This window comes from Lotus japonicus, chromosome 4 (genome assembly GCF_012489685.1).
Source record: "Lotus japonicus ecotype B-129 chromosome 4, LjGifu_v1.2".
In the NCBI taxonomy this organism is placed as follows: domain Eukaryota; kingdom Viridiplantae; phylum Streptophyta; class Magnoliopsida; order Fabales; family Fabaceae; genus Lotus; species Lotus japonicus.
In genome coordinates, this window is record NC_080044.1 from 76,977,228 (window position 1) to 77,004,065 (window position 26,838).

General features: G+C 34.1%; 4 protein-coding genes across 4 annotated transcripts; 3 read left to right on the forward strand and 1 right to left on the reverse strand.

Moving 5' to 3' along the window:
- The first annotated feature begins 2,779 nt into the window (after positions 1-2,779).
- Positions 2,780-5,687, forward strand: LOC130715315 (uncharacterized). The gene is given in 8 exon segments (XM_057565395.1): positions 2,780-2,992; positions 3,144-3,379; positions 3,700-3,760; positions 4,339-4,463; positions 4,761-4,799; positions 4,801-4,824; positions 4,919-5,043; positions 5,206-5,687. Coding segments are annotated over 8 exon segments (852 nt in total). The 5' UTR covers positions 2,780-2,892; the 3' UTR covers positions 5,348-5,687.
- Positions 5,688-5,879: 192 nt separating this feature from the next.
- On the forward strand, positions 5,880-6,997 carry LOC130715316 (protein NOI4-like). Its single transcript, XM_057565396.1, has 3 exons — positions 5,880-6,034; positions 6,181-6,369; positions 6,628-6,997. Exons 1-3 carry the CDS (start codon positions 6,026-6,028, stop codon positions 6,652-6,654), a joined length of 225 nt encoding a protein of 74 aa, XP_057421379.1. The 5' UTR covers positions 5,880-6,025; the 3' UTR covers positions 6,655-6,997.
- Positions 6,998-11,484: 4,487 nt separating this feature from the next.
- LOC130709876 (very-long-chain 3-oxoacyl-CoA reductase-like protein At1g24470) lies at positions 11,485-14,785 on the forward strand. Its single transcript, XM_057559008.1, has 4 exons — positions 11,485-11,913; positions 12,177-12,484; positions 14,112-14,181; positions 14,268-14,785. The coding sequence occupies exons 1-4, from the start codon at positions 11,578-11,580 to the stop codon at positions 14,520-14,522; spliced, it is 969 nt and encodes a 322-aa protein (XP_057414991.1). The 5' UTR covers positions 11,485-11,577; the 3' UTR covers positions 14,523-14,785.
- A 10,189-nt stretch (positions 14,786-24,974) lies between these two features.
- Positions 24,975-26,136, reverse strand: LOC130711791 (uncharacterized). Its single transcript, XM_057561531.1, has one exon. It carries the CDS (start codon positions 25,979-25,981, stop codon positions 25,235-25,237), a length of 747 nt encoding a protein of 248 aa, XP_057417514.1. The 5' UTR covers positions 25,982-26,136; the 3' UTR covers positions 24,975-25,234.
- Positions 26,137-26,838: the final 702 nt, after the last annotated feature.

The following is a 26,838-nucleotide window of genomic DNA, read 5'->3' on the forward strand; positions in this document are numbered from 1 at the left end:
TAACAAATATTAATAATTAAAAAATATTAATAATAAATGCATAATAAAAATATTTAAATATTATTTATTACAATATAATAAATAAAAATCAATTTTTAATAAAAACAAATATTAATAAATAAAAAATATTTATTATTTTAATTTATTATTTTTTAGAAATAAATATAAATTATTTTGTTTATTGATATTATTTACAGTATAATACATAAAAACAAATTTGTTTTTTTTTTTGGTAATAAAAAACAAATTTGATTTAAACGGACCTGAACAATTTTTTTTTGGCCCGGATTGAAGAGGCAAAAAAAATAAACCATCTGGGCCATGACAAAAATACATATACTTACAAAAACTTGGCCCACTTCGCTCGACCAGCTCCTTCATTCTTCATTTTCAAAAAAAAAAAAACGTGCTCCTCCTTCAAGCATACCCAGATTATCCTGGTATTCATGTCTTCGCCATAACCTGGGTTTCATGTCTTCACCGTTATCCTTCAAGCACACCGAGATCCTCCCTTGTTTTAACACAAACAGAAAGTGTTACTGTTAGTATTCATTCAATCCAATAATTGAACAAAGTAACGAAAAAACCAAAAATACTTCGAATCACAAATTAACAAAGTGTTTGCAGGATAACATCTTCGCATCCCATACATGCACTACTTAATTTCAACACTTGAAATCTCTTATTTGAAAACCCCCAAATTCAACCCTAATTTCAGAATAATGTCAAATCCCTAATTTGAAAACCCCTAAATTCAACCCTAATTTCAGAATAATGTCAAATCCGTAATTTGAAAACCCCCAAATTCAACCCTAATTTCAAATTGACTTCAATTCAATAATTTGAAAACCCAAATTTCAACTCTAAAACGGATCAAAATCGCTTTAATCTAGCAGAACCCCAAAATTGAACCAAATAATTCTCTCTTGTTCATGCAGTAATTATTTTCAAAATCACCTTAATCTGGAAAAAACCCAACAAAGAAAAACCAATTTCAGAACTCGAAAACGACACTTAGATCACCAACTTGTTTCAAAAATTTTAAATCCTAAACTTCAACAAGGAGAAGGGGATGAGAAATGAAGAACTTACACTTCGGTGGAATGAGAAAAGGAAACGCGATGTGTGACAAAGGGATTCGCTAGATCTGGAGACGAATCCACCCATGGAAACCGGATTCGATGTTGAGCTTCGAATGAAGGTGGGTTTTCAACGGATGGTGGGTATCAAGGGAGGTGGGTTTCGAGGAAGAGAACAGGCGACGCTGAACGAACGATCTCGGCCTTCGATGAAGGTGGTTGGAGGAAGAGGAAAGGCGACGAGAACGCTAGATCTGGAGGTGGGTTGCGATGAAGGTGGCCATGAACCCTAAAGAGTTCTCGAGAACAAAAGGCCAAATGAGTTTTTGTGTTTGATTTCTGGGGCGTATGGGTTGAAAATGAAAGTGATTTAGATCTGATTTTGAAAATTAAAGTGAGTGGGTAGTTGGAGTAATTGAAGTGAGTAAGTGGGAGACAATTAATGATTTGTTGGTGTAATTAGTAGGAGTAATTAAGTAATTAACTGATTTACCTTATCATTTTACCTCCCCAATTACCACTATGATTTACCTTCAATTAACTACTAATCTTTATTTACTAATTAAATCATTTATGGTTTATAAATTAATTATTTTGTTTTCAAATATTTAAAAAATACAATATTACCTATGGTATCAGGTCAACCGGGAGTGGTGTAACATTAGATCACAAAAAACTGGTCCATAATAAATAAATCCAAGGTTTGATGTGTACTTTGTATTTTGGGGGTGAACATCAATAAAGAAAAGAAAAATATGACGCAACTCATGTTGGCCCCTCTAGAGGCTGGGACAAAGATGATGAGATGTTAAGATACACTTAAGAGATGTTAAGATACACTTATTCTTCATATTTTATGAGTAATGTTTCATCCACACCTCTTTTTTAAGGTGGAGAGGAAGGAGAGGTGAAATGGTGAGAGAGATAAGAAAAAAGGAAAAAGTAAGAGAGAGAGAGAGAAAATATGAGATGTGATAGATGAGAGAGATAGAAATAAAAATAGGTGGAAATGAAGTGTTTAAAAAATGAGGTGTGTATATATCATTACTCATATTTTATACACAATACTTGTGAATTGGTTAAAGACTTCTAAGTTGCAAAACTTACCTAAGTTGGATGAGTGACGATCCTCCTCTAATGGCCCCTTAGGTCGTGGCAAGTAAACGATCCCAGCAAGAAATCTCAAGGCAGACTTATACATACTCTTAGGTTGGTTAGTCGAATTTCCAAGACTCTTTAGTGATTCACTCAGGACCAAACATGTCACTGCATTTTAGGGTGTCCTTTCCAAGCGTGGGAAGTCATCCTCTCATTTTAGGAACGATCCATGTATATGATTTCCCTATATATTACTTACTTTGTGTATGGACTTGCAAGCCGTATTCATATAAGGCACAATGGACCAATTAGAAATTAGGTTTAGGGTTTACACTTTTTCTACTACAAAAAAAAAGTTTCACATGTAATGATGATGTTTTTTCACTTGACTTAATACAAAACGACGACTAGGTCTAAAGATGTTTTGAATACGCTTATATCCTGTGTGACATTTTTTTTATTTAATATGAATTTTAACTTTAGGCTAAACAATAAAGTAATATGATTATGTTTTTTTTTTATAAGCCATGAAATTTATTGAATAAAGTAATATGATTATGTGGTTGGAGGGAATAAATAGAAAAAAAAGACACAGCAGAGTAGAAAAGGTTGGACTGAAATTATATCGGAAGCGTGAAGCAACACCAACCAAAGCTTGCAAATTTGTCTGAAACAATAATCGCATGTTGGATTTCCTCACTCTCACACTCCCTACATGGCTACGCTTTCGCTCACTCTCAACTGTTGCTGTTGCTGGAGCACCGTGAAGTATGCTCACACCATATATCCTGCTCCCATCATCAATCTCCTTCACAGTTAGTCTAAACCTTCTTACACCATTTTTAGTAACCTTTATTTACTGGATTTCTCTTTAGTTTCATAGTTTTATTGATGCATTTCCATTTGCCCAATCAATTTGTGTTTAGTGATTGAAGAAACTATATTGTCTTTTTTATTTTTTCATAGGGAGAAGATATAGCACATGTTCTTTTGCCAAGAAGAGATTGAAGAAATCTAATAGAGATGTACCAGAAACATTTGAGGATCTCTCAGATGATAAATTTGTTCAAAATGACAACTTGGACACTTCTCTTAATCCAGCTGCTCAGAATTCTAACCCCATGCCTTCTAGGAATGCTGTGCTTCAAGCTTGCACAATAACTTCTGCTCTGATAGCGGCTGTCGGAATAGTGATTCGGCAGGTGCTCTTCCTTTTTAAGCATTACTTGATTGATCTCTTTTCCCCAATTTTAGTCTATTTTAACAATATAACTTTGATTACATATGAAACCTGTATATGTTGTATTCTTGCACCATATTAGTCTGGAGAGGTTAAATTGACATTGAAAGTTATATCCTTTAGAACTGAGTTGTTAATTCGGGACAAAGTTGTGTTTCTTTTTCCTGGAAAAGAGTGTTTTCAAATTTATCACCATTTGGTTAAAGCTTGTTAGCAAGGGAAATTTGCATAAACAGGATGTTATGCCTATTTGGTACTTCATTTAGTTTTTGCAACTTGCAGGTATCTCATGTTGCATCAATAGAGGGATTGCCAGTCTTGGACTGCTCTACCGAAGTCTCATGTAATACACTCATGTTTAATTCTTGCCATTAGTTTTTGGTCCAAACTTCTACTTATTGTCTTCTATTTGAAGGGATACTTAAATTCACAAAAAAAATTGTGTGTCAAGAGCTATTTTTGGACTCTTAATTGCATTGCATAGGATAACTGGTCTCCTCATACATGTGCTGTTAACATAAACCAGTGTTGATGTTTGTGATTTGTGAAATATTTAAACGTATATGGAAATGAAAGTATAACCTTCCTTGTGTATACTTGTGTGCACCTGCGTGCTTTGGAGCCGGGCTACACCTGCATGGATTTTATTTATTGTGACATTTTCATGAATACTGACCTGAAATACAAACTATCTCATCTTCTTCTTGTGGAACTCAAAGGTTAAGAGGACATGGCTCCTAAGTTCTAATGGGTTTAATCATGGAAATTCATGATTAAGAGAAGTTTGTATAATTTTCTTGTCAAGTGCCAGTAGCAAATATGAATGTGCATGTGTCTTGGTAAATACATCTTAAATATGTTGAATTTTTTTATTATAATGCATGAAGTATCCTAAGAATTTTTTTCCCCTTTTATCTGCAGTTGGTTTTGAAACGTGGCATCTTGAGTTGATTACAGGACTTGTAGTGTTAATATCATCATGTCGTTTTTTGCTATTGAAGACTTGGCCGGATTTTGCCGAGTCTAGTGAAGCAGCCAATCAGCAGGTTAGTTAATCGAACCATGGTTCTGGAAATGCTCTTTAAGATTTTGTTAACTTTGTTATTAGTGGGTTTCCATTTAAATCTTGAATATTCCAATTGTAGGTGATAGTAATTTGAGTTAATATTTATGCCAGAATCTGACAGGAAATGGTTCCAAGCTAAGATTACTTTTCTTGCAAGCCTTGTTTTCTTTTGTCATTTTTGTGGTTCTGTGTTTGTATCAGTATTCAGATGCTTTGCTTTTACCAAAAAAAAAAGATGCTTTGCTGAACTCTTGAAACATTTTTCTTTCCCAATCAGGTTCTCAGCTCACTCCAGCCTTTGGATTATATTGTCGTTCGCATTTTTTCCTGGAATTAGTGAGGTTAATAGAGCGCTACTCTGCTTGGCTTATTTCACCTTTTCTTATTTACTTTCATTATTTGACTGACATCACATGCTACCATCTCAAATTCCAGGAACTACTTTTCCGAGGCGCGATTCTGCCACTTTTTGGAATGAATTGGAAGAGTATTGGGGTGGCTGCCTTGGTCTTTGGTGTTTTGCACCTAGGCAATGGTCGAAAGTATTCCTTTGCCATCTGGTGAGATATCTTTCTAATTTCTTCCCCCCGCTCCTGCCCCCTCTTTTCTCTCTCTTTCTTCCTACTTGTATTGCTGTTCCTAGATCATATATACTTTCCATTATTATGTTGTTACTTGTTAGGCATGAGAATTAGAGAATAAGACTGTTGTTTGTGTTTCAGGGCAACCTTTGTCGGTCTCGCTTATGGATATGCTACAATTTTATCCTCTAGCGTTGCAGTTCCCATGGCTTCTCATGCAGTGAACAACCTGATTGGAGGGCTATTATGGCGTTACACATCAAATACATCGAAGCAGAAATGAAAAATTGTCATCTTCATAGATACGTCACCACCACATCTATGTTTTGCAACCTCCTCCCTGGGGTTTGATGTAATGTGTACAAACATTATGATGCAGAAATTCAGATCACAAGAGGCCATTCCATGAGGTTCGTTTGCAATTTGCAAATGCAGCAACTAATTTGGCGGCACTGCTTTCTCCGCCATTTTCAAGGAAAAATTCAAGCTTGTATATTACTTACAGATTATAGATTTTTTTCTGTTATAAATCTATTGAAAAATATGTTTTGGAATTTACTTACCGTAAATAGATAACTGTAATTTTGTAATGTAAGTGGGGTTGCTTGGGTTGGTTATTACCTATTTGGATTTTGGTTTGTGACTTCCATTTTTGGAATATGACCTTATTGACTTAGGATTAAACCTTTGTTTTTGTTACCCTTTGAAGGAATATTACTCTAAAAATAAAATGGCAAACAGAACAAACAGAAAACCAAAGCACCCGCGTTTAAGACGAGTTGTCCATCCTTCTCCCTATTCCTCACCTCTTTATAAAATGCAACATTCCAACCTGTTTTTTTATTCATTCAATTCATCTCAACCTCTTCTCTTCCTTCTTTTTTCCTTCTCATCTTCTTTGTTGTCTATTCCTCTTTCCCAGAAGTTTGGGTAACCACCACATATCTCAAAGCTTCAACCTATGGCTTCGGTAAGATCCTTCACACCATTTCATTTTCCAATCGTTGATGTAATGATTTTGCAGTGATTCTTGTTTATGATGATGTGTATTTATTTTTTTCTGCCATTTCTGTGAAGAGATGAATCAATGTGAATTTATAAATTATGCATTTGCAGTATGAAAACCAAGGAAAGCCTCTACCCAAGTTCGGGGAATGGGATGTGAATGATCCTGCCTCAGCTGAAGGATTCACTGTTATATTCAACAAGGCCAGAGATGAGAAAAAAACTGGTGGAGGAGGATCCCAGCGCATTACGTCGCAACGAAGATCCGATTCGCGCAAGGATGATGATAAATCTTCCAAGGTATGTACATATCAATTATAGGTGTTTATATATTTTATTTCAATAATGATATTTGAACATACAGACTACGCAAACACTCAATAGACACCTTATTTTTCCAATAGACACCTGATTTCTCGCTCTGGGTTGGGTGTTTGTTAGATGTCTCCACTATGTGAATGTCTACAAATCACTTTCGATTTCCTTTCTGCAATAACAATAACAATTATGCCTATTATGAAGCTGAACATGTTATTGTGCATGAATGTTTTGTTACAGAAAAAGTGGTTTTGCTTTAAACCTTAAACAAGGATGATGTCTGTTATGCTGCTTGGGACGGATAACATGATTCTCTTCAGTTTTCTTCAGAGGCCACATTTGTTGCCAGATCACTGATTAGAGATGATGAAAAGAATGAAAATAGTTGCAGCCTGCTGGAATCCCTGGTTTAACTTCTAGTTGTTTCCTTGTTTTCTACCCTTCGCCACCTAATTCATACATTTAATTAATGGATTTAGCTACTTGTACGCACCAGCCCCAAAAGCAAATATGTAAATAGGTGTATCAATGACTATTTTATTATGCAATTACAGAGAGGAGATAAATGAGTTTTTATTATATTCATGAATCATGATGTTGATGCGCTCAACTAGGGGATTTTGGTCTTTCGATTCTTTTAGCTCATGCCATGTTTGTAGGAGGGGCGTCTTCTATTTAAATATGGCCAATTACAACTGGAATTGTTGTTGAATGAAGACAAGAAGTAGTTCTCTGCACCAGAAGCATATTGCTAACCATGTTTGGTTGAAAACTTGCAATAGATGGTATAGTATATGCATCGAAATTAGAATGCATGTTTATTATGTAATAAGACTTTTCTATAAAATTGATACAATGCAATGTCTTTTAACACTAATTTGACAAAATAAATCACAGAAGAAAAGGCAGAATGATGTATAAACATCATTACTTATTACTCCATTTGGGTGAATACTAATGTAAAACTAACTAAGAAATACACGGTTTTCAAGACAAAATGTGAATGAGAGTTAAGCTAGTCTTTTGACTCTTTACCAATGATTGGTGAAACTCCTCTTCAAAATTGAGAGAATTTTTAGGTGATGAAAAATTAGTTATGATTTATATATTTGTTGACTAATTTTTCTATCTACCACAAACTTATTTGTTTTTATGTGATTTTTATATCACAATATACTATACAGTCTCAATTTCATTTTTTTATTCATTGCATTTAACTTTCTTTTTCATCCAATTTCCTTTAATTTTTTCTTTCATTTCTCTCTTCTATTCAAATAGAGTATTGCTATATGGCACTACATTTCTTGAGCACGATTACCACGACCCAATATATTCAATCATTGACGAAAATCATGTTGGGTGTATGAGTGAGAAAAAGATGATTTTACAGATAATCTAACGGTGGACAATTAGTCGTTCATGGTCGTGTGATAAATCAGTAGTGTCAAAAATCATTTCCCCTTCAAATAACACCACTCATCGTATCTCTAATTTCTCTTACTTCTCCCTATGTCTTTGTGGTTGTGGGTAAAAATGAAGTATCAACTAAACATTTTATCTTTTCATAACGGTTTTTCCTCTATTTCTATCTTCCACCATCTTTATTTGGTTGAAGTAGTTTGAGAAGAGAAAAAGATGATGAAGAGAGTTAGAGAAGAGATAGGGGAGACAACCTTGTGTTGTAGTTGTAGAAGGGAGGGGGAGAGAAAGACGTGAGGGGGTGGGCCTCACCACCTTAAAGGTTCTCTACAAATTGGGGAGAAAAGATGTGTATACATTTGTTTATATTTTTTAAATTTTCCCTACCAACAAATTTTTATTTAATACTTAATCTGATAAAATTGTCTTTAAACACAAAAAGAAACTTTGTCTTCTCCATCTTATTTATCTTTCTATCTATTTCTCTCCTTTTTATTTTTCTTCTAAAATCAAACAAATCATTAGTGAATATATATATATATATATATATGAGATTAAATTATTAACTTTATTTTGATATAATATTTGACACCTTACCTTTAGATAATAATAATAATAATAATAATAATAATAATAATAATAATAATAATAATAATAAGAATGAAGTTAGTCATGAGAATGATGGTGTTGACAAAGGAAACACTATTTGATCTGAACATTTAGATGCAAAGAAGTTGCAAGTGTTGATGGGCACCAAGAAGAAGAATTGGAAGTCAGACGCGAGTACATAGAAAAGGAATCAAGACCACTTTTACCTCATGTATCTGTAAAAAGCAATTTGCTACCTATTGATTTAGTAAACCACATTTATGAATTCCAAATATTGTGCATTAGATTGAGGTTTATTTAGATTTTTTGAACTGCCTATGTTTTAAATGTGGAGTTGTGCATTCAGATAGTATCGGAAGCTATGGGTGCCTTAGAGAGACCATGGATAAAATTGGCTATGATTAAATTTGAAGGACTCTCAACTAAGGGTTTGAGACTAAAATCTAGGGTGCCGGTGAAATATCTATCGCCAATCATCATTGCACAATCCATTGGGGATATTTTAGCTTTTAAGGGCAAAGGGCTTGATACTAGCGCACACGTGTCCTAGAATGAGCCGTTGGTTTGCAGTCCTTAGATGTTAGACAACACTGATGTTGTTGATGGCAACATGAGGCTGGATTCTTTATATTGATGGACGTAGATAATATCAATGAGCTTGGCTCCAAAATTCTTGCATCCTATCATGCTAATTCTTTTAACTTTATGCATAGGATTTTAAAGGAAGAAATGAGACAAGGAAAAGGCTGGGATAAAATTTATGAGCCTTTTGAACCCCATAGCCTTTTGAGCCTATGAGCCTTATATAAGTCGAGAGAGTGTTTGTCTTGCCAAAGCAAAAAAATTACACCTATGAATCTGATGTAAGAAAGAGCAATGATAATGAATATGATGAGCGTATTATTGAAGTATTTTTAAGTTCAAATTTAAGTATGTAATGCCAAATTGATGGATTATAGTTGGATACATGGCATTACCTTTTTTCACTGTTGGTGGAACTACTTAAACAAATTTATATTAAGTTATTTGAATAAATTCATTAGTGAAGTAATTTAGAAGCTGTACGTAGCACTCTCCTCTTTCTCTTTTTCACGGTCAGTTGTACGTAGCACGCTCTAGAGTACGATCAAAGAGGGGACATTAAATTTGTATATTGTGTGATGCAAGAAACATACAAACTTCTACCTTAAATGTAATGTATAAGGAAGTTTTTTGTAATGTTTGTTGTATTTTTTTTGGTGCATAGGAAAACTAATATTTGTTGTATTAAACGAACATGTATTTACTTATTCTTTTTTACTAAATAAATTATCCAGTATATGTATTGGAAATTTTTACTATTAAACAACATAACTAACATGTAAGATACATACTAACACGTTTTCTTCAACAATAAAAAAGATACATACTATCACAATTTATATAAATTTAAGTTAAATCATTCATATATATAAAAAAATGAACAATTTATAATTTCCGTGCAACGCACGGGTCATCACACTAGTTTTTTAAATTTTCCCTACCAACAAATTTTTATTTAATACTTAATCTGATAAAATTGTCTTTAAACACAAAAAGAAACTTTGTCTTCTCCATCTTATTTATCTTTCTATCTATTTCTCTCCTTTTTATTTTTCTTCTAAAATCAAACAAATCATTAGTGAATATATATATATATATATATATATATATATATATATATGAGATTAAATTATTAACTTTATTTTGATATAATATTTGACACCTTACCTTTAGATAATAATAATAATAATAATAATAATAATAATTACATCTTTGTTTTATGATAAGAACGTGAAAGCGCAAGGAGGATGTAGGTCAAGTTAATTTCGCATAATCACCAATGCATGGTTATTTTCTCCTTGTCCTACTCTTTCCTTATCGCCAATCATCTTAACAATGGAAGCTTCAGGAGTTAAAAACAATTGCGCGCTAAAGAAACTTATCCTTGAATGAAACAACAAAACAATGAAGATTGGAATTAAAAAAAGCTCTAGAGGGATTGGATGGGAGGGGGCGGTGCTGAAGAGGGGCAATAATTAATGTTATCGAATGGCAATTAATGCTCGTGAACTATAGCATAATGCAGGCAAGCATTCATGAGGAATATATGTCTTTAGATTAGCTATGAAGCAAAAATACACGTAATATCATGTATCTCAAGACATTAATAAAAAGTTGGAATGATTGCCCCTGCCTATGTAGTTGTTCAGTGATTCTTAATATGTTTTTTTTTTAAATTATGCGATAATTTCTATCAAATTAGTGAAATTACACATTTTAACCCTCGTGTTATGTTGTAATATGACTACACTAAAAGCAGTATCTAGAACTGTGCCTAAATTTTATCCTAATGAAAATCTTCCACTACAAAAATTCGGAGGTCTAGCAACGGTGATTTAACGGTGGTTAAAAAAACATACCGTCGGTCTTTGAAGTGTCCCATATACCTTCAATTTTTTAAATTCTTTCGTGTTACAATTCACAACAAGAGTACTTATATTTATCTAAGAAAATCTTTTGCAGTAGTTTATGTTTATTTTACGTACTTTTTTTTTATAAATATTACTAATTAGTAATTATTAACTTCATTTTCTGAAGAATCAAAAAAGTAATTATTAACTTCAAACAAGCACATTAAGTGATACATAGACACATAATCAAACATTGTACGTGGCAATTTACCATCCTCATTCAATCTTTCTCCCTTCATCAATTTAGTTATTGCATACATTTCAATACGAGTCCTAGTGAGGGATATGATTGAGAAGGGATCCTCTGTGATATAGGCAACCCCCTTACTTTTTGTACACACTTTTAATTCTATCAACTGTATATATTAATAGCTATAATTTAGTTACATTTTTAGGTAACCTACAGTTTAATTTTACCAAATCATTATTGCTTCTATTTCCCATTTTTGGGTATACAAATTAATTATATATATATATACAAATTAATTTAGTCATATATATATATTCCATTTATGATTTGTTAGGTGCATGTAGCTCTCCCCCATATATATCATAATATTTAACGCCAACCATCCCCTCCTCACTTTCCCTCATCTTCCAAACTAGCTAAGAAGACACGTAGAAAGAAAGCTACTCTACAAGTAGAAAACCCACTCCAAGAAAGAGAAATATGCTTCCCATAACATGCAGCAGCCTGCACTTCCCAGCACCACTGCTCATCATCATCATCTCATGCCTCGGTTTAATCGTCATCCTCAACCACCTCATCTCCCTCTTCAAGTGGATCTTCCACACGTGTTTCAGGCCTGAGACCGACCTCGCCGGAACCTACGGCTCGTGGGCTCTGGTCACCGGCGCCACGGATGGCATCGGAAAAGCCATGGCCCACGAGCTCGCCCGGAAAGGCCTCAATCTCATCCTCGTCAGCAGAACTGCCAAGAAGCTCGAAATGGTTGCATGCGAGATCCGAGATAAGCACCCTGGCACCCGCATTGAGACCATCCAGGTCAGTGAAAGACTCAGCTCCATTAGAAACTATCACTATGGAACAAGAAAAATATAGTACGTTTACAATTAAAATAGTTTCTTTGAAAAATTAATTTTAACACATAAGAAACATATTATAAATATCATGTACTAAATGTTAGTAGCTAGTAAAAAAATGACTAGTGGAATTGTCAATTTTGATCCTTTCTAATTATTCAATTTTACTTAGTATTTTAATTTTCTCTCCCTTACTCAAATTTTCTGGTTCCATCCTTGGTTTAGGTGGATTTCTCCGGTGAGTTCTCAGCGGGGCTCCGGCGGATTACGGAGGTGGCAATGGAGCTGGATCTTGGTGTTCTGATCAACAATGTTGGGGTCACGTATCCGGGGGCGATGTTCTTCCACGAGGTGGAGGAGGAGGTGTGGAGGAACCTTGTGAGGGTTAACATTGAAAGCACAACGAGAGTGACGAAAGCTGTTTTATGTGGAATGTTACAGAGGAAGAGGGGTGCCATTGTTAACATTGGTTCTGGTGCTGGGGTGGTTGCGCCTTCACACCCTCTCTTTACGATCTATGCAGCAACAAAAGCGTAAGTTTTCTCACTGCACCTTCCTCATTCATTACTTTGTCTTTGCATGTTCATATATAGCAAGACTACTATACACAATAAATTGTAATAAAAGCACTTTTACCTAAAAGGATAGTTTTATTTATAAATTCTATTTTCTAGGCATTTAGACAACTTCTAAGAGGATAATTTTATTATACATTCTAGGTTTTAAAGATCAAACATGATAAAGTACTAAAATTTACTTTTTTTATGGTTTAAAAATAATTATACATATAATATACACAAACATTCAATTGTATTTCACTATTTTAACACATATATATTTAAGTTAAAAATAATTAAAAAATATAATATAAATAAAGTGCAGTGAAATTGACAGGGAGAGACACTAAAGTGCAACCCGTGATGCATTACGGGACACGTCAAAAACTGGAGAGTTCTGACTCTAGGCACCCTCCACTCCAGACTTGTAACTGATGATCACAAAAAAGAAATAAAACAGTTATGCATCACTCTCTTTTTAACTGTGCATTAATTCCTCACGGGACAGTTTATTAATATGTAGATGATGAACAATAATTATTTATTCACACCTCAAAATGATGTGGAATGAGGTGGAGGAAGAGAGATAGGAAGAAAAGAAAAAGTAAGAGTGAGAAAATATAAGATGTGATAGATGATAAGAGGAGAGAGATAGAAATAAAAATATGTGAAAATGAAATGTATAAAAAAAGAGGTGTATCATTACCCGATGATGAAATGATTGAGAGTGAGACATCGAGTTTAGTACTATCATTTTGGCCTATATTTTTATGATTTAAAAGTTTTCAATTATAATTTTTTACAGTGGAAAGATAAAATACATTTTTAAGGGATTGATCCCTTAAAATTTACCTCTCTCGTTTATATATTTCTCAGCTTTTACCACTTGAGCTATCATTCGGAGATAATTGTTAATCTTAATTTATTAATTAAATAAATATTATCTATATTTATATAGGCTAAAATTAAAGTTTAACTATATAAATTAATTCAAAAACTTTCTAAAATGATTTTGAACTGATTTAGATAAAGTCATTATTCACTTGATGAATAAAAGTGGGTTTGCATGCGCACATTGAAGTAAGTTAGCACAATAAGATCAATTGTAGGATGTTTTTTTGTGAAAAGTGGATCAAATGGATTGAGGGTTGCTTGACGTTGGTTTCATTCTCAATTTCGATGAACAGAAGCTCGTGCGATGAATTCTTCATATCCCTGTAAAAGGGATTAGACAATGTGACTCATTAGCTCTGTTCTTATTCTTAATTAATAGTGGCTAAGGTATTGAGTTACCTATTTATTTTTGTTGTACATCGGATTTCAATTCTGCTATGTAATAAAACAATCATGTCTTCAATCCAATCCTCTTCAACATTGTGATTGACTCCCATAATTTGGTTCTTAAAAAAAATCACTATATTATATAAGGCCAGAGATTCTTTCAAAGCATCTTAAAATACTTTTAACAGCCCAAATATTCTCATTAGTTTCACAAAGCAGAATTGTATCATCCGCAAATTGAAGATAGATAGCTGATTTCCAATTTATCACTCATCCTCTGTCGGCTATTTTCCCTGTTACTGAAAGAGAGAAAAACATGCAGCTATGTGCATCAGTTTTCAAGATCTCTCAATATGGAATATGGACAACATGGGATCCACGTGCAATGCCAGGTATAGTACTATAATGTTAGCATGATTACTGCACTTTTTCATGGTAATGAAACTTACTATTGTATTTTGATGAGGAATTAATGAAGGTACCTCTGTACGTTGCGACGAAAATGGTGTCAAGGGTAGCATCAATTAAGCAAAATTCGCTGTTCATACCAACACCTGAAGGTTATGCAAGAGCTGCAATTCGTGCAATTGGGTATGAACCAATTTCCACACCTTACTGGGCTCACTCAATTCAGTGGTGCTTCGCTCGCTTAATCCCTGATCCGCTTCTTGATGCTTGGCGCTTGTCCATTGGTATGCGTCGCAGGAATTATATAAAGGGACAGAAGAACTAACTGAGAGCTTACCATTAGCGCAGTGTTTGGGCAGAGCTAGAGCTTGGCTAATGCATAAGTTAGTGTTTGGTGTGTGCGTGTTTTGTATAAAAGTTCCTTCTAACTTTTGTGAAAGTTGGTTAATTTTAGAGTGAACCGTTTAATAATCATAGTGTGGAAGTTCCAACTTCTTTTATCCATTATGAACTAAAATCTTTTCTCTCATTCTTGTGTCTTATTTTCAGATAGAAATCATCTGTTGTTCAGTCTAGTTTTGATGACTCTTTTTCATGCTCTACCAAGTACCACCATTAAAATTAAAATTGTGGTAACGTCATTAAGCATATGCAAGTGGTGGATTTGTGGTTGTACTCCTAACAGCCTAGATTTAGAAGAAGAAAAAGAAAGAGTCCGGGAAAAAAATCTAACCCAAAAAAGAAAACAAAAAACAAATTGGGCAAAGAAAGGAAAAAAAAATCATGGGCCTATGAGATTTAGTTTCACATAAAATGAGCACACACTGAGGTTCCGCTTGAGTACAAGTTCAAGTAGAGTATAATATGTAATAATTATAACGACCAATATCACATCCAATAAGCAATGAATTATAAAGAAAATATGATAATAATTAGTAATTAATAAATCAATAAGTAGGAGAAAGAAAAGGTTATAATTTTGCCCTTAGGTTACACATGAGTACTAGTATTTATACAAAAGTGTAGCTAACTAACTTATAATACAAGTAACAAACTCAGCAACTAACTATAACTGACCACAACTATTATTCTCACCTATGTTTTGACTTTTACTTGCTATTTTCATTCTGTATTCTCAAAGATCTCCTTGGAGCTAGTGTTGGTTTTGTGTTTCGACCAAGCTAGAGCTCATGATCCGAGTGTTTACTTTCACTCTCGTCCTCCAAGTCCCCCAAGTATATTTCACTCTCGAACCCTTGGGGCTTATGTGTGAAATATCTAACAAGAAAAATTGACGAGCGGGTGATTTTTCTTTATTCCCAGAAATAAGAGTGTACTAAGATAACATATATTAATATCTCAACTCCAACCGTAGAAGACTAGACAACCAATAATCAGTAGAAAGGCACGACATCCTACTACCCATATACTGACTTGAGTTGCTAACCCCATACCAACTTTAGCACTAGCAGGAGTTACACAGGAGACTAGACTAGGTATAACACATAAGCCTGCATTATCACTAAAACTGCACCATACAAGTGTAGATTTAACAACTTAATCGTAAAGAAAGTTAAGAAATAACATGGAGATACAATGAAATCATAATTAAACTTGGGATTTGGAAAATCAGTCCTTCTAGAGTAGCAGGGACCCTTCAAGACAAGGAGTTGCCATTAAGGTTCCTGCATAAGTATTTTTTTTAATACAAACCTCTAGTTTTCTTATTTGTCTTATTCAAGTTCAAGTAGTCATGGGCCTATGAGATTTAGGTTCACATAAAATGAGTAGGTTCCGCTTGAGTAAAGTTCAAGTAGAGTATAATATGTAACAATTATAACGATCAATATCACATCCAATAAGCAATGAATTGTAAAGAAAGTAGGATAATAATTATTAATTAATAAATCAATAAGTAGGAGAAAGAAAAGGTTATAATTTAGACCTTAGGTTACACATGAGTACTAGTATTTATACAAGAGTGTAGCTAACTAACTTATAATACAAGTAACAAACTCAGCAACTAACTATAACTGTCCACAACTAACTATAACTGCCCACAACTAGTATTCTCACCTATGTTTTGACTTTTACTTGCTCTTTTGATTCTGTATTCTCAAAGATCTCCTTGGAGCTAGTGTTGGTTTTGTGTTTCGACCAAGCTAGAGCTCATGATCCGAGTGTTTACTTTCACTCTCGTCCCCCAAGTATATTTCACTCTCGAACCCTTGGGGCTTATGTGTGAAATATCTAACAAGAAAAATTGACGAGCTGGTGATTTTTCTTTATTCCCAGAAATAAGAGTGTACTAAGATAACATATATTAATATCTCAACTCCAACTGTAGAAGACTAGACAACCAATAATCAGTAGAAAGGCACGACATCCTACTACCCATATACTGACTTGAGTTGCTAACCCCATACCAACTTTAGCACTAGCAGGAGTTACACAGGAGACTAGACTAGGTATAACACATAAGTCTGCATTATCACTAAAACTGCACCATACAAGTGTAGATTTAACAACTTAATCGTAAAGAAAGTTAAGAAATAACATGGAGATACAATGAAATCATAATTAAACTTGGGATTTGGAAAATCAGTCCTTCTAGAGTAGCAGGGACCCTTCAAGACAAGGAGTTTCCATTAAGGTTCCTGCATAAGTATTTTTTTTAATACAAACCTCTAGTTTTCTTATTTGTCTTATTCAAGTTCAAGTAGTCATAGGCCTATGAGATTTAGGTTCACATAAAATGAGCAGGTTTCGCTTGAGTAAAGTTCAAGTAGAGTATAATATGTAACAATTATAACGACCAATATCACATCCAATAAGCAATGAATTGTAAAGAAAATAGGATAATAATTATTAATTAATAAATCAATAAGTAGGAGAAAGAAAAGGTTATAATTTAGACCTTAGGTTACACATGAGTACTAGTATTTATACAAGAGTGTAGCTAACTAACTTATAATACAAGTAACAAACTCAGCAACTAACTATAACTGCCCACAACTAACTATAACTGCCCACAACTAGTATTCTCACCTATGTTTTGACTTTTAATTGCTCTTTTGATTCTGTATTCTCAAAGATCTCCTTGGAGCTAGTGTTGGTTTTGTGTTTCGACCAAGCTAGAGCTCATGATCCGAGTGTTTACTTTCACTCTCGTCCCCCAAGTATATTTCACTCTCATACCCTCGGTGCTTATGTGTGAAATATCTAACAAGAAAAATTGACGAGCGGGTGATTTTTCTTTATTCCCAGAAAGAGTGTACTAAGATAACATAGATTAATATCTCACCTCCAACCGTAGAAGACTAGACAACCGATAATCAGTAGAAAGGCACGACATCCTCCTACCCATATACTGACTTGAGCTGCTAACCCCATACCAACTTTGGCACTAGCAGGAGTTACAAAGGAGACTAGACTAGGTATATCACATAAGCCTGCATTATCACTAAAACTGCATCATACAAGTGTAGATTTAACAACTTAATCGTAAAGAAAGTTAAGAAATAACATGGAGATACAGTGAAATAATACTTAAACTTGGGATTTGGAAAAATCAGTCCTTCTAGAGTAGCAGGGATCCTTCAAGACAAGGAGTTGTCATTAAGGTTCCTGCATAAGTATTTTTTTAATACAAACCTCTAGTCTTCTTATTTGTCTTATTCAAGTTCAAGTAGTCATAGGCCTATGAGATTTAGGTTCACATAAAATGAGCACACTGAGGTTCTGCTTAAGTACAAGTTCAAGTAGAGTATAATATGTAACTATTATAACGACCAATATCACATCCAATAAGCAATGAATTATAAAGAAAATAGGATAATAATTAGTAATTAATAAATCAATAAGTAGGAGAAAGAAAAAGTTATAATTTAGACCTTAGGTTACACATGAGTACTAGTATTTTTACAAGAGTGTAGCTAACTAACTTATAATACAAGTAACAAACTCAGCAACTAACTATAACTGCCCACAACTAGTATTCTCACCTATGTTTTGACTTTTACTTGCTCCTTTGATTGTGTATTCTCAAAGATCTCCTAGGAGCTAGTGTTGGTTTTGTTTTTCGACCAAGCTAGAGCTCCTGATCCGAGTGTTTACTTTCACTCTCGTCCCCCAAGTATATTTCACTCTCGTACCCTTAGGGCTTATATGTGAAATATCTATAAGAAAAATTGAGGAACGGGTGATTTTTCTTTATTCCCAGAAATAAGAGTGTACTTAGATAACATATATTATTATCTCACATCCAACCGTAGAAGACTAGACAACCGATAATTAGTAGAAAGGCACGACATCCTCCTATTCAAGATGTCCCTCTTTGCTAGAGAGGGCAGAATAAAATAGGATTTCAAAGACTTGAGTTCTTGATCAATGCAGCATAAATAAACCATAGATTACAAAGTGTTAAACTATTTATCTTGCCTTTTTAATTGTTCTTTTTAATTGACCATTCTCGTTCCTTATGCTTATTTTACTATTACAACACAGAAACTTATCTAGTAACCAAATTCATGATTCATTCCGGCTTCAATTGGAACAATAACTATTTTACAAGTTTTATAAGTGACTTCTTGTTCTCGCTCTTCTTAGTGTTATAGTTTTGGAAAGTAACGAGAGAGTGAAAGAGAAGATTTTTAGGGAAATAATATTTTTTTGTTTATAACTTGGAGCAATACATGTTTTATATAGAAAACATAAAAGACCTAGCTGCGGTTGAAAACGCCGCAGATTGCATACTCCATTTCGACTCTATTTTACGGTGGTTTTAACCGCCGCTAGATACTAATTATTTTTTCTTCATGATCGCTTCTATTGCGAATTAATACATAAAAGTTCATTACTTTCATATAATTTAACACAGCACAGTGCCTATGACTAACAAATTCCAATTTCGACTGTATATATAGGAGCAACCATTTTCATCTGAAGTTAAATAATGAATATACAAAGTTGGAGGCCTCAAACTCCTCAAAACAGAATGCAAAACTGTTTAACAAATTTACTAATTTCGTCTAGACATTTGCATGTCAAAACTAGAAACAAATTATAACAATCAAGTCTGTTAATGACCACAATTCATTAGCATACAAGTGATCTTTCCTATTTTTCTAAAAAAGACATCATCATGAATAGCAAGAACAATTCTTGTTAGTGAAAAACAAATTGCATAGTTATCATGATTATTAAGTTGTGATTGCCTAATGTCCATACAGCAAACCTGAAAGCAGAGTTGACATTGTTACAAACACTGTAAGATTGCTTGGACTTTTAACTTGAATAAGACAAATAAGAAGACTGGAGGTTTGTATTAAAAAAAATACTTATGCAGGAACCTTAATGGCAAATTCTTGTCTGGAAGGGTCTAGAAGGACTGATGTTTCCAAATCCCAAGTTCAAGTATGATTTCATTGTATCTCCATGTTATTTTTTAACTTTCTTACGATTAATGTGTTAAATCTACACTTGTATGCTGCAATTTTAGGGATAATGCAGGCTTATGTGTTATACCTAGTCTAGTCTCCTATGTAACTCCTGCTTGTGCTAAAGTTGGTATGAGGTTAGCAGCTCGAGTCAGTATATGGGTAGGATGATTTATTGCCTTTCTACTGATTATTGGTTGTCTAGTCTTCTACGGTTGGAGATTAGATATTAATATATGTTATCATAGTACACTCTTATTTCTGGGAATAAGGAAAAATCACCCGCTCGTCAATTTTTCTTGTTAAATATTTCACACATAAGCCCCAAGGGTACGAGAGTGAAATACACTTGGGGGACTTGGGGGCGAGAGTGAAAGTGAACACTCGGATCATGAACTCTTGGTCAAAACACAAAACCAACAACAGCTCCACGGAGATCTTTGAGAATACAGAATCAAAAGAGCAAATAAAAGTCAAAACATAGGTGAGAATAGTAGTTGTGGTCAGTCATAGTTAGTTATTGAGTTTGTTACTTGTATTACAAGTTAGTTAGCTACACTCTTGTATAAATACTAGTACTCATGTGTAACCTAAGGTCTAGATTATAACCTTTTCTTTTTCCTACTTATAGATTTATTAATTACTAATTATTATCATATTTTCTTTATAATTCATTGCTTATTGGATGTAATATTGGTCGTTATAATTGTTACATATTATACTCTACTTGAACTTGTACTCAAGCGAAACCTCAATGTGCTCATTTTATGTGAACCTAAATCTCATAGGCCCATGACTACTTTTTTTTCCTTTCTTAGCCCAATTTGTGTTTTCTTTTCTTTTTTCGATTAGATTTTTTCCCGGGCTCTTTCTTTTTCTTCTTCTAGCCAAATCACCCAAACACTTCTTTTGGTAACAGAGGAATGAACACACTAACAGAAAACCAAACTTCAATTAATCTTTTCCTGATTATCCTCCTCCCTATAACTTTTGGTTGGACACAATCGACATTGATGAGATAGCAAAAAAGAGATTTTAAAGAATGGAGGAAATTTATTGCAACTTTTTACCAAATCATAGGTACATGACCAAAATCTAGATTCAATTTTCTTCAAATGCATAAAGGTTACTACAAAAGATACACGCCAGAAAATATTGTCAAAGTCAAATCTGAAGAGGGTACTTCACTATACTCAATGTATTCGGTCTGTCGAAGGTCAAACAATTTAAATGCAACTGTATGACAAAATTGAAAATTAAAGTTTATCATGAATCATAGTCAAGTTGCAAACAGATTCTACTTGCCACCATTTCTAAAAAGTGCAAGTTGGAACTCCTTCGCCACAATGAAGTATTTAGCATTTATAATTTCTATTTTATCAAAATGTTACTAAATTCTGATGACATCAGTAATATAAACAAGGCTTAATTGCACATTTAGTCCCCCACTTCTACACTTCCTACAATTTTGGTCCCCAACAAAATTTAATTGCATTTTAGGACCCCCAACGTTGTTCTCCGTTAGCAATTTTGGTCTTCCGTCCAATTTCTAGCGGAAATGCTGACGTGGCATTCATAAATAATATTTTAATTGAAAAAAATTAATTTCCTTAATTAAACTATTTTCATATTGAAAAAAAAAAAGAGAAAACGAATCAATGCATCACATCTTCTTCTTTCTTGTTTCTTCTTCTTAATTACCCAACCACCATCTTCAGCCTCAAGCCCTCATTCACACACCACCATCGCCACTCCCATGTCACGACACTCCTCCTCCTCCTCTTCGTATTCTTCTTCTTCTCACCACGCACCACCATCCAAATCGCCTCTACTTGGAACCCAAATCGTCCTCTCATAGCATCATCTTCTTGCAAAACCTTGATGATCAAATCAGGTCCCAGATCTTAAAGATCACAACATTGAGCATTGTGTTGTGGGTCGGTGGAGCTCCAATGAGATTCGAAGAGCTGGTTCGACGATGGCCTTTGCGGTGGCCAGAACCTTCGATGGTGGTGTCACTGTCGTGGAGAAGAATCCCGATTTGATTCAGATGGAGGTGTGATTCAGATGAGGGTCAAATGGGTTCTGAAAAAGTTTGAAGCTTTAGGGTGTGTTTGGAGAGTTTGATGGCTGAAATGGGTTGAAAAAATGATGAATCTGAATGTTAATTTGTGCTTCAAAGGTTGATCTAAATGTTGGGTCGGTGGGGGGTGTTTTCGATTGGTTAAGATGGGGGTGGAGGGGTGGTGCGGTGGTTGAGTGGTGGTGGTGCTTGGGTGGTTGAGTGGTGGTGTTGTGGTGCGCAGGTGGTGGTTGAATGGAAGAAGATGATGGGGTTTATTTTCCTTTCCTTTTTTTTCAATAAAGAAAATAGTTTAATTAAAGAAATTAATTTATTTCAATTAAAATATTATTTATGAATGCCACATCAGCATTTCCGTTAGAAATTGGACAGAATTGGGACGGAAGACCAAAGTTGCTAATGGAGAACAATGTTGGCCGTTAAAATATAATATAAAACCATTAAAGTGACCCTTACCCAACAGCTTAGCTTTTGGGATTAAGTGGTTATTTGATTTGGTATCAGAGCCTCTATGACCGAGAGGTCTAGAGTTCGATCCTTACTCCCCTCACTTTCTAATTAAAAAGTGAAATTTAATTAAGCACATGGTAGGTGGGCTTGTGCATTTATCCACGCTTCAAGCCCAAAGGCTCTTGCGTGAGGGGGGTGTTAGAATATAATATAAAATCATTAAAGTGACCCTTACCCAACAGCTTAAGCTCTTGGGATTAAGTGGTTATTTGACATGTTGTTGGGGTTCTAAAATGTAACTAAATTTTGTTGGGGACTAAAATTGTGAAAAATGTAAAAGTGGGGGACCAAATGTGCAATTAAGCCTATAAACAAAATCATGGCTAGTTGTAACACATGAAAAAGTGATAATGTCAACAACAAATTAAACACATTGTATCTACCAAAAGCAGTGCAAACTTTGATTTTGTACCAAAACTTTACACAATTAAGACTAATAGTTTGATCATCGTAATTTTTGTAAAACTTGTTCTAGGGAGAGAAGTTACCTTGGGGATTTTGAATTTATTGTAGACATCTTGAAGGACCTTGTTGTTCTGAATCATTTCCTACTCATTACTACCACGATTTGTTCATATTCCTTTGGCATCAGTTTTGAAAAAGAGGGGAGATAATACCTAGAATTTTATTAAACAAAACCATCATAAAAAATCTGAAAAGGACAAACAGAGATTTACAATATCAATGAGTAATATAGTAAACTGGGCAAATGATAAGAATCCCTAAGAATCAAGTAAAACACCTAAACTAGTAAAACCAAATCCATATTTGAATAATAGTTGAGTAATTCTAGTTTGTATTCGAACCAGCCTTAGACTGTTTTTGAACTAAAACCCACATTTTTTATTAATTGTCACATTTGTTTACTATTCTTTCTTAACGGGCTTACCATTATATTTATTATTAGGATATTTAAGACACAAGTTTAAAGTGATGGACATTAGTGCTATTGCTATTTCCTATGTAAACAAAAAAAAAAGTGAGAATCAATGACATATTTTTTCTTTGCATTGAAAAATGTGTGTTATAACAATTTTAGGATATAATAACAACATATAAATGTGATAAATTTCCTTAGAAAAACTAATAATCAATAATCAATTAAAAGTACTAAAAGAATAAATTCATTTTTTTAGGAGAAAGATTTACGAAAAGATCAAATCTAAAACATAAAAAAGCGTAATAGTTATTAGTGCGAAAGTTTCATTGGATGAAATGCAAGGGAGAAATAGGTTCTTATATTTTTCTTACACTTTGAAGATTAATTAGTTTAATTTTTACTTTTTTTGTTATATATATATATATATTTCTACTAAACATAATTTAATTTATGTATTGAAATTCAGTCTCCAACTATAACAATTTTTTTTACTTGGTCCCCCAAAATTTATCTCCTGGTTCCGCCACTAGTCCACTACTAGTGGCCTTTACGTGTTACCGAATTCTTCCACCGTTAGAATGAAAAAAGTCAAAAAACTGATCACCTATGAACAATGACTTTTGTGTAAAAAAAAAACAATGACTTTTACTTTACATTCAATACAAGTTGACCACATTTATTTTGTTGTTTTTTACTTCAATACTCAATAGAGAAAACCCCCTGAAATATATAATTTGCATTATATTAAACTCTACATTATAATCATATTTGCAAGAAAGAGGGTCCAAAAATTCTTAATTAATAAAGAAAGGAAAGCAAACAGTGGTATTCAAAACGCAAGTTCTAATTGTGACGTCCCTAAAAGTGTGGACGTATGATAACAGTTGGTTCAGGTGGTATTTTTTTTATAAGCAAATCAAATATAGTAATAGAAGTACAATGATACTTTAACTCAATATAAAAAGAAGAGTAGTAAGTGAGGAAGAAATTACAACTCAAATCCACTTTAGAGATCCCCGGAGGCAAGACTTTTAAAAACATGTCTCGTTAAAACCTTACAAGAAAAACCTCATTGAAAAAAACATTTTGAAAGAAAAAAAGAGTGATGCTAACTTTACTCTTTAGAGTGATTTCAGAGCTTAATTCGAGAAATATAACACTCAATGAGAGCTTGCCCATATCTAATATTTTCATTAACAGTTATGTTATAACAAAGGAGTTGTCTAAATGACCCAAGAAAAATTTGGGTTGAATAACATATCATCCAATCACATTGAAGATAAGTGAGTTGGAATTTTTATATTTTATTTATTAATTTATTTTCAACTCACTTATCTCCAATATGATTGAATGATGAGTTATTTAACCGAAACTTCCTCATAGGTCATTTAGACAACCCCTATAACAAAACATGCACTCAGATTAAGTTGTCGTAGTGCTAAATCACTAATGTGAAATCTTAACCCTAGTATTAATATTTAATCACTTGTTTTCCGCTTTCTCTGGAGTCTTCTTAAATCGCAACCACTAAGGCACTAACAATGAACTACAGAGGAAACAACGACAACTCACTCGCAATATTCCATTAAAAATATTCTGTTATGTTACGTACTGTCTTATGTTTCTTAAAATATATGCTTGAGTTCTTCAACTTTGTAATTAAATATTTGGGATTTTCAAATTACGTGCTATATTATCCTCATCTAAACAAATTCACAAGCCTCATGTGTTGGTCTGAGTGAAAGGAGCTCAGATCTCTTAAACATGTGGTCAAGCATTGGTCCCTACTTTAATACGTGACATTCATGTAGGAAATTAATCTTTCACCTATTAAGTAGTGGAAGGATACTAGAAATCGGAAAAGAATAAAAGAACAAATTCACAGGCACAATAAGCTTATTTTGAAAGTAAAAAACTGCATACTCCATCATCCACCACTAACGTAGCATTCAACTTGTTCAAACAACAAAACAATGTACACACTTAATTTATAAGATCCATTCAAATTTACCCAGAACACATAACTAAAGAAAGAAGAGAGAGGGAATAACCACCGTTTGATAAAGGGAAAATAAAAAGAAAAGAAAAAGTAAAAACAGAGAGGGAGAGAAAGTAGTTACAAACGGTTAACGATTTGTTTGCAGTTTATGTTTCTTTCGAAACGCAACCTCCGTGTCCAATCCGAAACCATCAACGGTGCGGACATGAACCAAAACTGATTTGTTAAAAAGCTCTACGAGAGGCTGCACGCTGTAGAGGTCGTTAGCGGAGTACTTATCGGCGCGACGCGAAAGCGCCACGTGCAGCACGCACACACCGTCAGGCTTCAACGTGCGTTCAATCTCTGCTACAAACCGCTGTGGGTACAATGCGTGATCAAACACGTTGGAGAATTCAAAATCAAACGTCTCATCACCAAACGGTTGGTGGTGAAAGTCACCCTTCACCACCAATGGCGGGTAGGGGACCAAGTCGATTCCTACAGAATCAACCACACCTACCCGCCGTAGGGCCTCCACCTCCTGACCCACGCGTGCGCCAATGCAGAGGGCCTTGGAGGTGTTTTGTAGAAGGCTCTTGTCCTTGAGGTCTTCGAAGAACCGCGCAAAGACGGGGATCTTCCGGTTCCAGTCGCGGGTGGTCCATATCTTTCGGAGCCTTGGGTTGAGGGTCTTGTTGAGCTGGCGTTGTATGTAGGTCTCGTAGGAGGTGTAACCGGGTCGGATTGTGAGATCTTTTGTTGTGGAATGAGAATGTTGAGGTTGTTGTTGTTGTTGTGGAGAGAATAGATGGAGGAAGAGGAAAGGGAGGGACAGGAAGAGTGAGATGAGGAAGCATCTTAGGATGAATGGTTTTGTGAGCGTGAGTTTCATATCCGTGTAAAATGCTTATGGTTGATGATGTAGTTATGCTCAGTTTGCATTGTTATTTTGGTTTTTGTGTTTTGGATGGTGTGGGAGAAATGGGGGCCATGAAAAGTTCTGGAAACAGAAATTTGAAACACAAAAATGAGAGAGAAGAAAAACTAAACCAATATAATGAAACGAAATTTCAGTGAATTAAAGCGGAAAAAGGTGATAGATAGTTAGATACGTCGTTTGTGATGATTATTATGAAAATTGGCAAAGAAGGAAGTACGCGTGGTGCGCAGTGCGCGCATGCAAAGAATCAAGGTGGCACTATTTTTGTGTGTATACTGTATAAGCTTCATTTTGCGTTGTGAATTTGTTAACTTTAAGCCTCACTTTTCCGTACATCGATTGATAGCATGTAGAATAATACGAATTCACGTTGATTACAGAGCGCTTTAACGGGTAGGAGGGAAAAGAAAAAGGGATTAATTAAATAAAAGTATTAATGGGTCCAAACTGAGCCAGCAAATTAAGTGATAAATGGTTGGACAAAGCCATGATTATAGGGAGAGTGAGGAGAAGTAAGGAACAAGTCAAAGTGAAATTAATCAACGTGATCATGGTTATATAAGGTTGCCGTCCCATTCAAATAATATAAAAAACTAAAAAGGTTAATCAATATTTTTTTTTTTGAGTAAAGGTTAATCAATATATTGAAAACATATTAACCAAAAAAAAAATATTGAAAACATATGTGTTTAGCTGTTTGACCGCTATTGTTATTGTGGATTTCTAAACCATCAATTTTTTTTTTAAATGCACCGTAGATTGTGATGGTAAAAAACCATCACATCTACTAAATTGCCTTAAAGGCTTAA

Bases quoted from the DNA above. Each gene is read 5' to 3' on its own strand.
- LOC130709876 (XM_057559008.1), top strand. From the start codon at position 11,578: ATGCTTCCCATAACATGCAGCAGCCTGCACTTCCCAGCACCACTGCTC. The intron at 11,914-12,176 runs GTCAGTGAAAGA...TCCTTGGTTTAG, and splicing joins CCCGCATTGAGACCATCCAG to GTGGATTTCTCCGGTGAGTT. The intron at 14,182-14,267 runs GTATAGTACTAT...GAATTAATGAAG, and splicing joins GGATCCACGTGCAATGCCAG to GTACCTCTGTACGTTGCGAC.
- LOC130711791 (XM_057561531.1), bottom strand. From the start codon at position 25,981: ATGAAACTCACGCTCACAAAACCATTCATCCTAAGATGCTTCCTCATC.
- LOC130715316 (XM_057565396.1), top strand. The intron at 6,370-6,627 runs GTATGTACATAT...GTTTTGTTACAG, and splicing joins ATGATGATAAATCTTCCAAG to AAAAAGTGGTTTTGCTTTAA.